Source organism: Aedes albopictus, chromosome 2 (assembly GCF_035046485.1).
Source record: "Aedes albopictus strain Foshan chromosome 2, AalbF5, whole genome shotgun sequence".
NCBI lineage: Eukaryota > Metazoa > Arthropoda > Insecta > Diptera > Culicidae > Aedes > Aedes albopictus.
In genome coordinates this window covers 350666664-350680389 of record NC_085137.1, presented here as the reverse complement: position 1 = coordinate 350680389, position 13726 = coordinate 350666664, and the positions used below count along the sequence as shown (strand labels likewise).

Below are 13726 nucleotides of genomic sequence, written 5' to 3'. Positions count from 1 at the left end.
TTTGATGTGTCGCATGCATAGGTTTGATGCATTTTCATATCTGGTCCCTTCTTGGGGTACCGTTCCGGAACACCTAAATGGCCATAACTCCGGAACGGCTGGACCGATCCGAACCATTTTCAATAGGAAACAATGGGACCAGATTCCGCGTCGAATAAACCGTCGGTCATTAAAATCGATTGAAGTTTACTGCCAAAAAGTGATGTGAGTTTTTTTGTACACACACACACACATACACACACACATACATACACACATACATACACACATACAGACATCACCTCAATTCGTCGAGCTGAGTTGATTGGTATATGTGACTCGACCCTCCGAGCCTCCTATCAAAAAGTCATTTTTGGAGTGAACATATAGCCTTTCCAGTACACTTGGTGTACGAGAAAGGCAAAACACATTTTTTTGCTTCGATTTTAGGTACAATTCTATTTTATAGAAATTTCGAGAAATGAAATGTCCACTAAATCGAGGTGTACCTGTATTGGAAATTTTACAGGCAGGTTTTTGGAAATTTTTTCAAATTGGTTCTTTGACATTTCCTCTTAGAATTCTATTGGAAATTGATATGGCTATTCCTTAAGCTATTCTTTTGGAAATCACAATTGCTTTATGCATTTCTTCTGAAATAAGTTTGTTCAAAAATACCAAATATTTCTGAATTTCCAAATCAATTGTATGAGAAATATGTAAAGAAGTTCACAAAGAAACTGCCGAAGGAATTTCCAAAGACTATTGCAAAAGAATTGCAAAAAAATCCTAGCTTAATTAGAGAATTCCAAATTTGATGGTGGAAAGAATTTCTGATTGAATGGCCATGGAAACTTTTATGAAATTTTCGAGAAAAAAAAATAATAGGAATTACCGAAAATATTACAAAATAAAATCGATAGGAAGTAATAAAAAAATACAGATGCGGAAGAAATTACAAAAAAAAAACTCTCTTAAGAAATTACTGAAGGAATCCCTAAAAGAATTGCTGAAACAGTTTTCAGAGGAATAAACAAAAAAAACAATAAAATGCAAAGAAATTACAAAAGAAATTCCAATAAAATTGTCAAACAAATGGCGCTACAAAAGGAATTTCCAAATAATTACCACATGACTTAACAATGGAAGAACTAAAAATTGCCGGGAAAATTATTTTTTTGTGAATTTCAATCTATTCACTAGCATATCACACAGAAACATCCAAAGGACAGAAATATTTAGAGAAAATGTTGAGCCTAACTTAACCATCGAAGAAAATTTTCATTTGTTTGCGAAAAAATGTTCAAGGACATCACCGGATTCGAAAAAATTGTATAAAAATTTTATGTGATTTTATAAACGTTTGAGTACGAACGTTCCCAGTTCAAAACGCAAAAAATACGTCCATGTCATAAATCGTCAATTCGTACTTAAAAATGCGATCATTTTTATCATTTCACATTTTGATAATGGCGTACCTATTCAGATAAGCCAAATTTTTTCTTCATATTACGGTTTGTAAAGATGAAATGTCTTTAAAGATGGTTCAAAGTATTTGAAAAAATTTTGAATTAAAAAATAATACACTCAATCAACTTTATTATACATAAGGTAAAGATGTAACGCTCCCATACCTTGAATTTCGAAGATCACAAATCTGAAGAATCAAATTATGGTTGAAGCTGAAAAGTTACTCGATTGGTCACTACCGGCATGTAACAAATCGATCAAGTTTTCAGCGCTAATTATCATTTTGTTCTTCAACTTTGTGATTTTGTCCTGTGCAGTTGTAATTTCCTCATATCTTCGCCATAAAGGCAGACAAAGTTCTTGTGGTTACAAACAATTGTTGTTATTATTAGAATTATTGAAGAGATTTTTAGCCCGAAGCTGATTTATTTCAAAAAGAAAAGACACTTTACAATTGCATAATTGATATAACCTCCTTGGTATTTTCAGCGAAGAAAAGATATTATTGCATACTTAGGAAAGGCTTACGTCATGCATACGATTATAGCCAGGAAAGATTAATACATAGCAAACATTTGCGTAATTAGTCTCACTGCATTTGTTTATTCACTGGGGAACACCGGCAGATGACATACATAAGTACAAATCGTTACGTGCCTGAACAATTACCATAATCAATCCATTTACTGTTTGCTCTTACACTCTTCATGTTATTCGTGCACCTTTGCTTGCTTTCTGTGCAAACATCAGCATCTCATCTCAATCAGAACCAACGAAGCTTGCTCCAGCTCAGCTCACCTATGATTCGCTAGATGAAGCCACCTCGAGACGCAATTAAACCAATTACCTAATGCATTACGCAACTGCCGTACATTAAAAGAAATTCCTCGTTTACTTTGTATCGTTACTCTCTAAATCGTGCTATTTATTCCTTTCCGTTGATGATTAAGAGCTTTTTCCAGGGTTGGATAATCGTTTTCCTTTTATCTTCTCGTGCGTTTCCGTTTGCACCTTTTTTTTGTTTCTCCAACGCAACGCAGGTTCACGAAGACCAAGTTTAGCTTCAGTTCACAGTACCACGTCGTCGGTTCGAAGTTACAGCATGCGACGATTCGAGCAGGAAATCCAGCAGAAGGAACTGCGGCAGGAGATGAAGAAACACTTGGTCCGCCTGCAGGAGCAACAGCAGCTGCAGAAAATCAAACCCAACATCATCATCGGCGATGTGATATCGTGTCCGATGAACAAACCCATCCTCACCACCCCCAGCCCGATGACGCCGAACTCGATTGACGACCTGCTGCCGTCGGTTGATGAAACACAGGAGGTAGGTTGGAACCTATATAAGCACTTTCAGTTTAATAACATCTAGTTAAAATAGCCTTTGTTTACAAAACACGTCGTCCTAGAACGCTACTAGTAATATCACCCTGAAATAGTCGACCTCAGAAATACACTCAACAAGTCTAAAGGCAAGCATGAAAAGCTTTGAATTGTGTTGAGTTGAAAGTCTAAGTAATGAACATGCTTTAACCCTATATAAGGCCGAGTGAACCAGGCACGGAATTCACTCGTTCTACATTGGAATATAAAGTACATGTGGTGTAATGAACAAAAACGTTTTTATTTTCAAAAAATTAGATGATCGATTTTGTATGAAAAAAATTGGTCTAAATTTCAACTTTTTGTCAACAAAGTTTAAAATGTTGTTATTTTGTGATGCGTTAATCAATCATGCTGATTTTTCGACAGGTTATTGACAGGTTATTCATGAGTTACTTGTGTGGATTTGAACTCGATTGATCAATTATTTTGGACGTTATGGCGCCCATTTATTATAGTACGTTTTTTCAAAAGGCTGAGTTTCTAATAATAATGAAGCAATCAAGTTGAAATTTTGTCCACAAGTAAAAGGAACATAGGCCCTTCATTCCCTATCATTCGATTTTCAATTCGCTCACCATAACAGAATTTCGAGCTTATAAACCTTCATGCACTCAAAAATGGATGTTTTTGGAGAGACATTTTGTTCTAAAAAAGCCCATTCATATTTGTTATGGCTCAAAAAAATCATGAGTGTTCACAAAGGCCTAATGTGTCCATCAGTTAAAACAGAAGATGTAAACATTTTCTAAACGAACAGAAAAAAATATGTGTATAAGGTGGCAATATAGTTGCCACTGCCTTATAAAGGGTTAAAGTCTGGGCTGAGTAGAAAATTAGATTAGTGGATATCAGATTGGTGGATATCCGCCATATCCACAGCTGTAAAGGCGTGAGTAGTCAGCATAACCATGCTGAGGATAACGGATTCGATTCCCGGTCAATCCAGGATTTTTTCGTAATGAAAATTCTTTTTCCTTCCATCCATTAAGTAAGTCACGCTTAGAGGGGGGATGGGGAGGTTAGGAAAGTGTAACCAGCAATGCATTGGAATTACGAAAAACCCGTACGAAGGGGGGAAAGGGGTTTCATATTCTTAAATTTTGCATGACGTACTAAATGGATGCCCCCTTAAAGAGTATGTTCGTGCTTGCCACCGATATTCACATGCAAAATGGTCATTGACATAGGAAGCCCTCAGTTAATACCAGTGGAAGTGCTCATAAAAAGTCATCGGATGAAAAACATCTGTAATAATGCACAGAAAAACCCTAATTAATCCACCTAGCGGTGATAGCGCCTTCCTCGTGCCTTCGAAAACACATTTCAACAAAACTCAAGTGACATGAAGATGAATATCGCACTTTCATACGTTAAACAAAAATCCTTTACATGGCACTAGAAATCATATCGTTTATGTTGCTTTGATGTTTGCGCCTATATGTCTTAAGGACATATATGGCTGCACAGCAAAAAAATATGAAAGTTAAACGGCACGTAAATTGAAGATCAACTGAAATTTGCGGCAGAAAAATGTAAATCACCAACATTCAACATCAGCCGAGCAGCCCGCTGCTGGTCAGACGGCTTGTTTACAGATTTTAAAGCATATTCGCTTTAAATTTACATGCATCTGCTATAAATCATGCCAGCCACTCTCCGTCATCAGCTAAACGAACGGCTGCTCGCAGCTATGGCGGTTTCCTCGTTGTCTCTCTCAGTACTTTCTGCAGCAGCCGGAGCATTTCGGGAATGCGTGCATTATGGTAGAAGCAGTTTAAATTTGACTATCTGCTTTACAACAAGCTGAGATAGCCGAGAGAGCTCGGGCGTGCTACTCACACCCCAAGGATCTGAGTTCAATTCTCGCTCGGAGGTCAATTTTTCTTTATATTTTCTAACAGAAATGTGTAATGTAATTTTAAGATCGCACAAAAATTTCCATCATATATGACGGGGTCCTTTTGTTACATTCGATCCGTCATAAATTTACAGGATTTTTTCGAACTGTGTGCCTTGCAAATACCGAAAGCACGGATCTCGTCATCTAAACAACAAAAAGAGCTGAAAAAGCAATGAGTAGCCTTGCTCACTCGTGATAAACATTGAGTAGCATTTTCGTTTTCGGGCGTTTTGTGGATGACAAGATCGGTGCTCTCAAAAATGCGAGTCAAAAATGCACCTGGACGCTCTCCCATTTCACCATTACAAAAAGCCGCTATCTTAAACTTTGAGCCGCAATTTTGGATTTAAGCCTGCCATCTTGACTATTCTGGTCTTTATTTTTAGACTGCACATTTCTTCCCCATACCAGATATACCCATATTGCATGGTTTAGAGCCCAGAACTCCATTGAACAGCCACCATCTGGTCACCATTTTTTGGAGTCCACAATTCGTCCCTATATCAAATAAACCCATATGACACGGATTTAGAGCTTAAAACTGCATTAAACAGCCTCCATCTTGATTTGAAGCCGTCGTTTTGAATTTTAGACCGCTATCTTGGGTATTCAGGTTGCCATTTTTGATTTCCGGACAGTTTCCCCATACAAAATATACCCTTCTTGCATGGTTTTAGGGCCTAAAACTCCGTTATACAGCCGCCATCATGTATTTAAAGCCGCCATTTTGTATTTTATACCGCTATCTTGGATTCTCAGGTTGCCATTTTTGGACTCCGGACATCTTCCTAATACAAATTATAACCATATTGCATGGTTTTAGAGTCAAAAATACCACTTTACAACCACCATCTTGAATTTGGAGCCGCCATCTTGGATATTCAGAACACCATTTTTGGACTCCGGACATCTTGCCCATACAAAATATACGCTGCATGGTTTTAGAGCCAAAAACTTCACTAAAAAACCACCATCTTGGATTTTAGACCGCCATACCAAATGTACCCATGTTGCATGGTTTTAGGGTCTAAAACTCCTATAAACAGCCTCCATCTTGAATTTGAAGCCGCCATCTTGAATTTTAGAACGCCATCTTGAATGTTCAGGTTGCCATTTTTGGACACCGTTATAACTCCGTTATACAGCCGCCATATTGAATTTGGAGCCGCCATCTTGAATTTTAGACCATATTATGGTCTCCAGACATCTTCCCCCAACAAAATATACCCATATTGCATGGTTTTAGGGCCTAAAACTCCATTAAACAACCGCCATCTTGAATTGGAGCTGCCATCTTGAATTTTAAACCACCATCTTGGATACGCAGATCGCCATTTATGGACTCCAGACATCTTCCCCATACAAAATATACCCATGTTACATGGTTTTAGTGCCTAAAACTCCATTATGCAGCCGCCATCTTGAATTTGCAGCCGCCATTTTGGATTTTAGACCGCCATCTTGAATTTTGGACCGACATCGTAGAATTTTCGGTCTCCTGTGTTAATATCCGCACAAAATTTGTCAACCAGTTCAGTTTTATATGTGGCCAGTTCTACCGGTGCTGGTCCGGATCACTCAAATGGCCATAACTCCGGAACGCCTTGACCGATCCGGACCATTTTTAATAGCAATGCGGTAAAATTCCGGTTCGATTCAAGCTATAATCCGAAAAATCGACCAATGGGAAGTGCCTTAAAAGTGAGTGATCTTTTTGTACACAGACATACATACACACATACACACATACAGACATCATCTCAATTCGTCGAACTGAGTTGATTGGTATATGTGACTTGACCCTCCGAGCCTTCTATCGAAAATTCGTTTTTTAAGTGAATATAAAGCCTTTCAGTACACTTTGATGTACGAGAAAGGCAAAACGTGACTGGTTTTCAGCGCGCGAAACTATCGTATCTTATCGCATCGTTGAAACCTACCAACTACCTCGCGCCTCCTTTTTTCATTACTGCATCGAATAGCTACAGGGGTTTTCAGATCGTGCACCGCGGTGCACCAAGCTTTGTCAACTGCACCGTGACACTTTAAATAATGTGTTGCCATTCAAAATTTTCAATCTCTCCCATTAATCTTATGATCTTCATACGATCAGTTTCCTCAGTGATGCAAAAATTAACCAATCACAAGATCATTTGCGATTTTCTCACATGCTTCCCTGAAAATCTCGGACAAGTATCACTTACAATCTTGAGTGGAGATCAATTGATAATCTTGCAAGGATTTTTTTTATAAAGAACATGTTTGTGATTTTCAAAAACATCTTTCTTCTATCTGTTGAGGAGTTTGTCAGGAGTCTTGAGTTAAATCTACAAAACAAATAAGCAATTAACCTTCCGTAACTCGCGCGGTTGACTACCTGCGTCGGCACCACGCTAATGCTGAGTACAAAAAGCGAGATTTTTTCAACGTGTTGTACAAAATACAACAGCGCGATCGCTCGAGGGTTAAGAATGAAAGTTCCAAACCAGCATTCACAATGGAATTTGCGAATGTTATTTTCAGAAGCCCAGGAAACTTGGGGAAATATTTTCTAATAAAAAAAATCCAGAAATCAACCAATGATTAACGCAAGACTTCTCTGCATTGAGGTTCCAAATTTCATCCTGAAATTTGCAATATGAAAAGAGCTTCACCTGAAATCTGCTTAAGGTCCCGCAAAAATGATGTTCATACAATTATTCCACGCGTAATAAATTCCGTTGGGTTTAGTTAGGTGTCAAAGTGGTATTTTTGGTGTATATATATTTTTTCAAATTATTTTGTTTTATGAATCATCATCATCATCATCACGCTACAATTGATTCCAAAAGTTTAGAATTCTAAAAATTCTAAAAAGTGCACCGCAAGGCAAAAGGCCTGAAAACCCTTGGATTAGCATAAAGGCTCCGGCACAATGGTCTAGGACTAACGAGAAAAGATGCATAGGGTATATGATTCATCAAACAAATCGGCACCAACATTTCAAAAGGGCGTAACTGCTTTTGCAATCAATGCCTTCTCATAAAGCTGTGGACCGTATCTCATCCCTCCCGAGCAATCCACTAGCATAAATAGAAAGATAAAATCCTCCTCTTTCGTATAATGGATGTGAATTACGTAAGATGAATGATATACGATGCACAGCTCTGTGAGAAGTAATTGGTTGTAAAAGCAGTTACGCCCTTTTGAAATGTTGATGCCGAAATATGTAGTTAGACAAATCTACTCCTTCAAAGTTCTTCTTCTTCTTTATGACTCTACGTCCCCACTGGGACTTGGCCTGTCTCGCTTCAACTTAGTGTTCTTTGAGCACTTCCACAGTTATTAAATAAAAGGCTTTCTTTGCCTGCCATTGCATGAATTTGTATATTGTGAGGCAAGTACAATGAAACACTATGCCCAGGGAGTCGAGAAATTTTTCCCGACCGAAACGGGAATCCAACCCGCCGTCTCCGCATTGGCGATCCATAGCCTTAACTACTAGGCCAACTGGAGTTCTTCTTATTAGCATTGACCGTCCATGGATACGATTGGTCACACGTTCACTTCGCGGATGCTCATGGGTTTGATTTCCAGCCCCGGAACATGCAATTTTTTGACAAGGTTCTAGTTCCTTTAGAGCTTCTTCCAGGGACTAGTTTAGAATTCCTTCAGACGTTCGCGCTGGGATTCTTCCAGGAGTTCTTTCCAGGAATTCCTTTCTAGGATTCCTTCAAGAGTTCCAGAATTCCTCTAGCAATTCCATCTTAGACTCTCCTAGGGGTTCCTTCCATGTTTACTTCACAAATTTAATCCAGGATTCCCACAGGAACTCTATCTCGGTTTTCTCAGAAAGTTCCATTCAGCGATTTTTTAGGATTACATCAGAAATTTCTTTGGAATCTTCCTTTCTGGGATTCCCAAAAGAACTTATGGGAAAATTCTTCAAGAAATTGACGTAGAAATTTCTTGATAAACTCTTGAAGGAATTGTATGAAGAATTTTGGAAGATCTCCATATGGATTTCCTGGAGTATTTACGTGATAAATTCCATTAAAAACTTTTCTCGAAAAATGTTGCAATAAAGTCCGGGAGAATTTCCATTGGAAACATATTCAAGAATTTCATCATGAATCTCAGATAAAACTCCTAACGATTGAATTATGAAAGAATACCTGGAATTGCTCTGGGAAAAATCCCTGAAAAATTTTCAGGAGTTCCTAAAAGAAGCCCGCAAGGAGTTTTTGAAGAAATCCCGGAAGTTGTTCCTTACACACTTAAATTCAGAAATTTATCTCGGTGAACGGTTTACCGAGAATCCAACAGCTGATATCTCGGTAAAATGTTTACTGATTCTCGGTAAACAATTTACCGAGATTTCGGTAAACCATTACCGAGTCTCGGTGAATTTTGCCGAGATCTCGGTAAAAAGTTGGATTAGTCGGCAAAGTTTTTACGAAATCTCGGTAAAACTTTTATCGAGATTCAGAAAAAAATATTACCGGATTCTCGGCTGTTGGATTCTTGGCAATCCGTTTGCTGAGGTCGGCGATTTAATTAAAGTGTGTAAGGGATCTCAAAGAGACTTCCTGAATAAAAGATTTCATGGATGCTGAAAGAATTCTTGAAGATATTCCAGAAGCAGCAACTTCAGAACTCCCATAAGGAATTCTTTGAGAAATCTCTGAAATTACAACTGGAGCAATCCTAGATGGAACCACTTTTGGAATCTCAAAAAAAAATATCTGGGGCACTGAGGGAACTTATGAAGGCATTCTGAATAAGCCTCGAAAAAATCTCTGAAAGTGCTCACTGAATCCCAGAACTCCTTGAGAATTCTTGAATATATTTCTAGAGAATTCACGGTTAGAATTTCCGTAGCTATCCCAGAAAGAATTCCCGAGGAAATCTCAGAAGAAATCCCTGAAGGAATGTCGGCAAGAATTCCTAGAGTGATTCCGGAACTCGGCTGTTCGAGTCCGTATGAAGTTGATCATCAATATTAACTTCTTTTCTCGATCAGCCTAGATAGCTGTGTAGTGTCGGTAGCGATTGTCTCAATTGGCTAAGAATAACACTACGGACCGCCTGTTCCGGTGGTAAGAATCCACCAACAGGTGACCCCTAATTCATGGTGTGATGCGGCTTTATGCTTACCGTGCCTAGGAATGAATGGCTAGGGGGGTCTAATAAAAACCTAACCGCTAACGGAGCCTGTGGAGTACCAGGGCGCCCTCCACAGTATGTAGCCCTTACTGCGCTAACCGGAGCAATGGTGCAGTGGACCTTGTGTTTCTCCGAGACAATCAGCTGCCCTTCTTTAGTCTCACTTGAGGCTAAATAAGGGCGGGATTATGAAGATGTTGTTAATTAGTTTAAATTTTCACCTATATGGTTTCGCATTATGCGATTTACACAGTGTATTCTGTGTATCCTCGCCTTTGGCGTTTTCCAATCGATACCGATTTGGTTTTATTGTTGCTGTTCTTTGTTGTGCTGCTGTTGCGAAGAGTTTAATCTTACCTAGTTTGGGTAGTGGCTACGGTTAGGATAGCTCAGATCAATCTTCAGCATAAAAGAACAGCAACGATCAATCTTTGCAGACTTATGCAAAATGGTACAGCCCAAGTGGCCTTGGTACAAGAACCTTACTTTCGTAAGGGAAATTTCTATCTAGGAAACCTTGTGAACCCGGTGTTTGCCACTTTCAGTAAACATGAAATGGCAAACTCGCGTGTCATGCCTCGAGCCTGTGTGCTTGTCAACAACGCAATAGTTGCTACACTCATCTCTGAACTAACCATCAGAGATGTATGTGCTATCACAATTGATGTATCTGTTGGAAACCTCAACAGGAATTACGTCTATTGTTCTGTGTATTTACCACATGATGAACCATCCCCTACGGATGCTTTCAAACAAGTCATCGCATACTGCACTTCAAAAGGCCTTCCGCTAATTGTTGGCAGTGATGCTAATGCTCACCATATCATCTGGGGCAGCTCAGACATTAACTTGAGAGGCTCCAGTTTGATGGAGTACTTAAGTAGTACAGATCTTGCATTACTTAACATAGGCAACCGCCCAACCTTCATGGTATCTGCTAGAGAGGAAGTGTTAGATATAACGCTTTGCTCTAGCAGAATTAGTCACGAGCTGACCAATTGGCATGTGTCAGATGAAGAATCTTTATCTGACCATCGCTATATCTTTTTTGAACATTTAAATGTTACTTCGCAAACATTGCGTTTCAGGAATCCTCGGTCAACAAACTGGGATCTTTATACTGATTTGGTTGCAGCCAAATTTCATGGATATTCACCATCCATTGACACTCCAAGTGATTTAGATGATGCCGTTTATACTACAACGACCTTCATCATGGAAGCTTTTGAAGAAGCATGCCCTCTACGGTCTGTGAAGATCACAAGAGGAACCCCTTGGTGGAACTCTGATCTGGCGAAACTCAGGAAACAATGTAGAAAGAGTTGGAACAGACGACGTTCGGCTGGTTCGGAGGCTTTCAGGTCGGCTCGCAAGGCCTACAGGAAAGCTCTCCGGTCTGCTGAACGATCCGGCTGGAAAAACCTTTGTACAAATGTTTCCAGCTTGAGTGAAGTCAGTCGGTTAAACAAAATCCTTGCGAAATCTAAGGATTTCCGGGTGAACGAACTTCGTCTGCCAAATGGCGATCTGACTTCCTCTGATGAGGAAGTTCTGGAATGCTTATTCAGCACACACTTCCCTGGATGTGTGGATATTACATCTTCGGATGATCCTGATGTCTTTTCTTGTAGTTATGATTCTTTAGCTTCGGCTCGGAGTATTGTAACTATAGAATCGATTGAGTGGGCTCTTAATAGCTTTGCTCCTTTCAAATCTCCTGGGGCAGATGGGATTTATCCTATTTTGCTTCAGAAGGGATTTGATTATTTCAAACATGTTTTGAAAAAACTACTTGTTTGCAGTTTTGCTACAGGGTATATTCCCAAATCCTGGAGGGATATTACTGTAAAGTTTATTCCGAAAGTGGGTCGTGCGTCGTATGAAGAAGCAAAGAGTTTCAGACCTATCAGTTTGACCTCTTTTCTTCTGAAATGCTTAGAACGCATTGTGGATCATCATATCCGTGATGTTCATCTGGCCAACGTGCCTCTTCATGTGAACCAACATGCCTACCAATCTGGTAAGTCCACTGTGACTCTTTTACACAAGGTTGTTTACGATATCGAGAAAGCATTCGCTCAAAAGCAATCTTGTTTGGGTGTTTTCTTAGATATCGAGGGTGCCTTTGACAACGTGCCTTTCGATGCCATATTGGAAGCCGCACGGAGTCATGATATATCTCCAATGATTTCCAATTGGATTCACCAAATGCTCAAAAACCGATATCTCTTCTCGACATTGCGTCTAGCAGGGATTAGGAAATTGAGTGTTTGTGGATGCCCCCAAGGGGGAGTCTTATCACCGCTTTTGTGGAATCTCGTAGCAGATACGCTATTGAGGCAACTCAATAATAGCGGTTTTCCTACTTATGGTTTTGCCGACGACTACCTAACATTGTTAGTTGGTATGTGCATCAGCACCCTTTTCGACCTGATGCAAAACGCCCTTCAGGTAGTTGAGGGTTGGTGTCGCCAATATGGCCTTTCGGTTAATCCGAGTAAAACATCTATTGTTCTTTTCACGGAAAGGCGAAACCGTAATGGCGTTCGACCTTTGCGTCTCTTTGATTCTGAAATCGATGTGACTGAACAGGTAAAGTACGTTGGAGTCATTCTTGATTCCAAGCTTTCCTGGACACCTCACATTGAGTTCAGAATCAAGAAAGCTTGTATGGCCTTCGGGCAATGCCGGCGTACTTTTGGTACAACTTGGGGTCTAAAACCCAAGTATATCAAATGGATTTACACAACTGTGGTTCGGCCAATATTGGCTTATGGATGTCTTGTGTGGTGGCAAAAGGGTGAAGTGAGAACGGTCCAATCAAAATTAGGCCATCTCCAAAGGATGTGCTTAATGGCGATGTCTGGAGCGTTCTCTTCAACTCCTACGGCAGCGCTAGAAGTTCTCTTTGACGTTGCCCCACTACACATTCATCTCAAACAAGAAGCCCTTTCTTGCACTTACCGGTTACGGGTACTCGGTCTACTAGAAGAAACTCCTGTGAACCGCAGTTCAACACACACCTCGTTGTTTCCACTTTTGGTGAATTGGGACAAAATTGTCCTTGCTCCAAGTGATCTTACAATTGCTTGTAATTTTCCATATAGGACATTTTCCACGAAATTCCCTTCCCGGGAAGAGTAGACATCTGGTTATCTGGAAAGAAGTATTTCAGACGGCATCGTATGTTACACTGATGGCTCCCTTCTCGAAGGTCGAGCAGGTGCTGGTGTTTATTCTCGTGAGCTAAGGCTGTATCAGTCTTATTCACTTGGTAGACACTGTACCGTTTTTCAGGCCGAAATCTTTGCTCTTATGTGCGGAGTGCAATCAGCACTTCAGCAGCACGTAATGGGCAAAGTAATATACTTCTGTTCAGATAGCCAGGCTGCTATTAAAGCACTTGCTTCGGCCAACTCCAGGTCGAAGATAGTTATCGCTTGTCGAACACAAATCGAGGAGCTGAATTCAGCAAACGCTGTTCACCTTCTATGGGTACCTGGTCATTCTTCCATCGCTGGAAATGAATTGGCTGATGAGTTAGCTCGCTCTGGAGCATCACATGACTTCATTGGCCCTGAGCCAGCTATTCCGATATCGAAGTGTTGGATTAAGCTTCAGATTCACACCTGGGCTGTCACTCAACACAGACAATATTGGAATAGTTTGGAGTCATGTCGTCAAACCAAATTGTATAGTGCTGAGCCATCTCTACGGGTGGCGAAGTATCTAACTAATCTGTCTAAGCAGAGTTGCAGCATGCTGGTCAAAGCATTGACTGGCCACTGCCGACTCAGCTATCACATGGCGAATATTCAGCAAGCTGATTCATTTGCCTGTGATAGC

General features: G+C 40.0%; 1 protein-coding gene across 9 annotated transcripts in view; it reads left to right on the top strand.

Moving 5' to 3' along the window:
• LOC109419417 (uncharacterized) overlaps window positions 1-13726 on the top strand; it is a 155961-nt gene that overhangs the window by 136893 nt on the left and 5342 nt on the right. For 7 of the 9 annotated variants that reach the window (XM_062852714.1, XM_029866242.2, XM_062852713.1 and 4 more), the window contains exon 7: window positions 2490-2642. In XM_062852714.1, the coding sequence (XP_062708698.1) occupies window positions 2490-2510 (21 nt within the window). In that variant the 3' untranslated portion in view covers window positions 2511-2642. Of the gene's footprint in view, window positions 1-2489; window positions 2777-13726 lie in introns of those variants that run through there. The other 2 variants (XM_029866244.2, XM_029866243.2) reach the window with 1 other exon arrangement.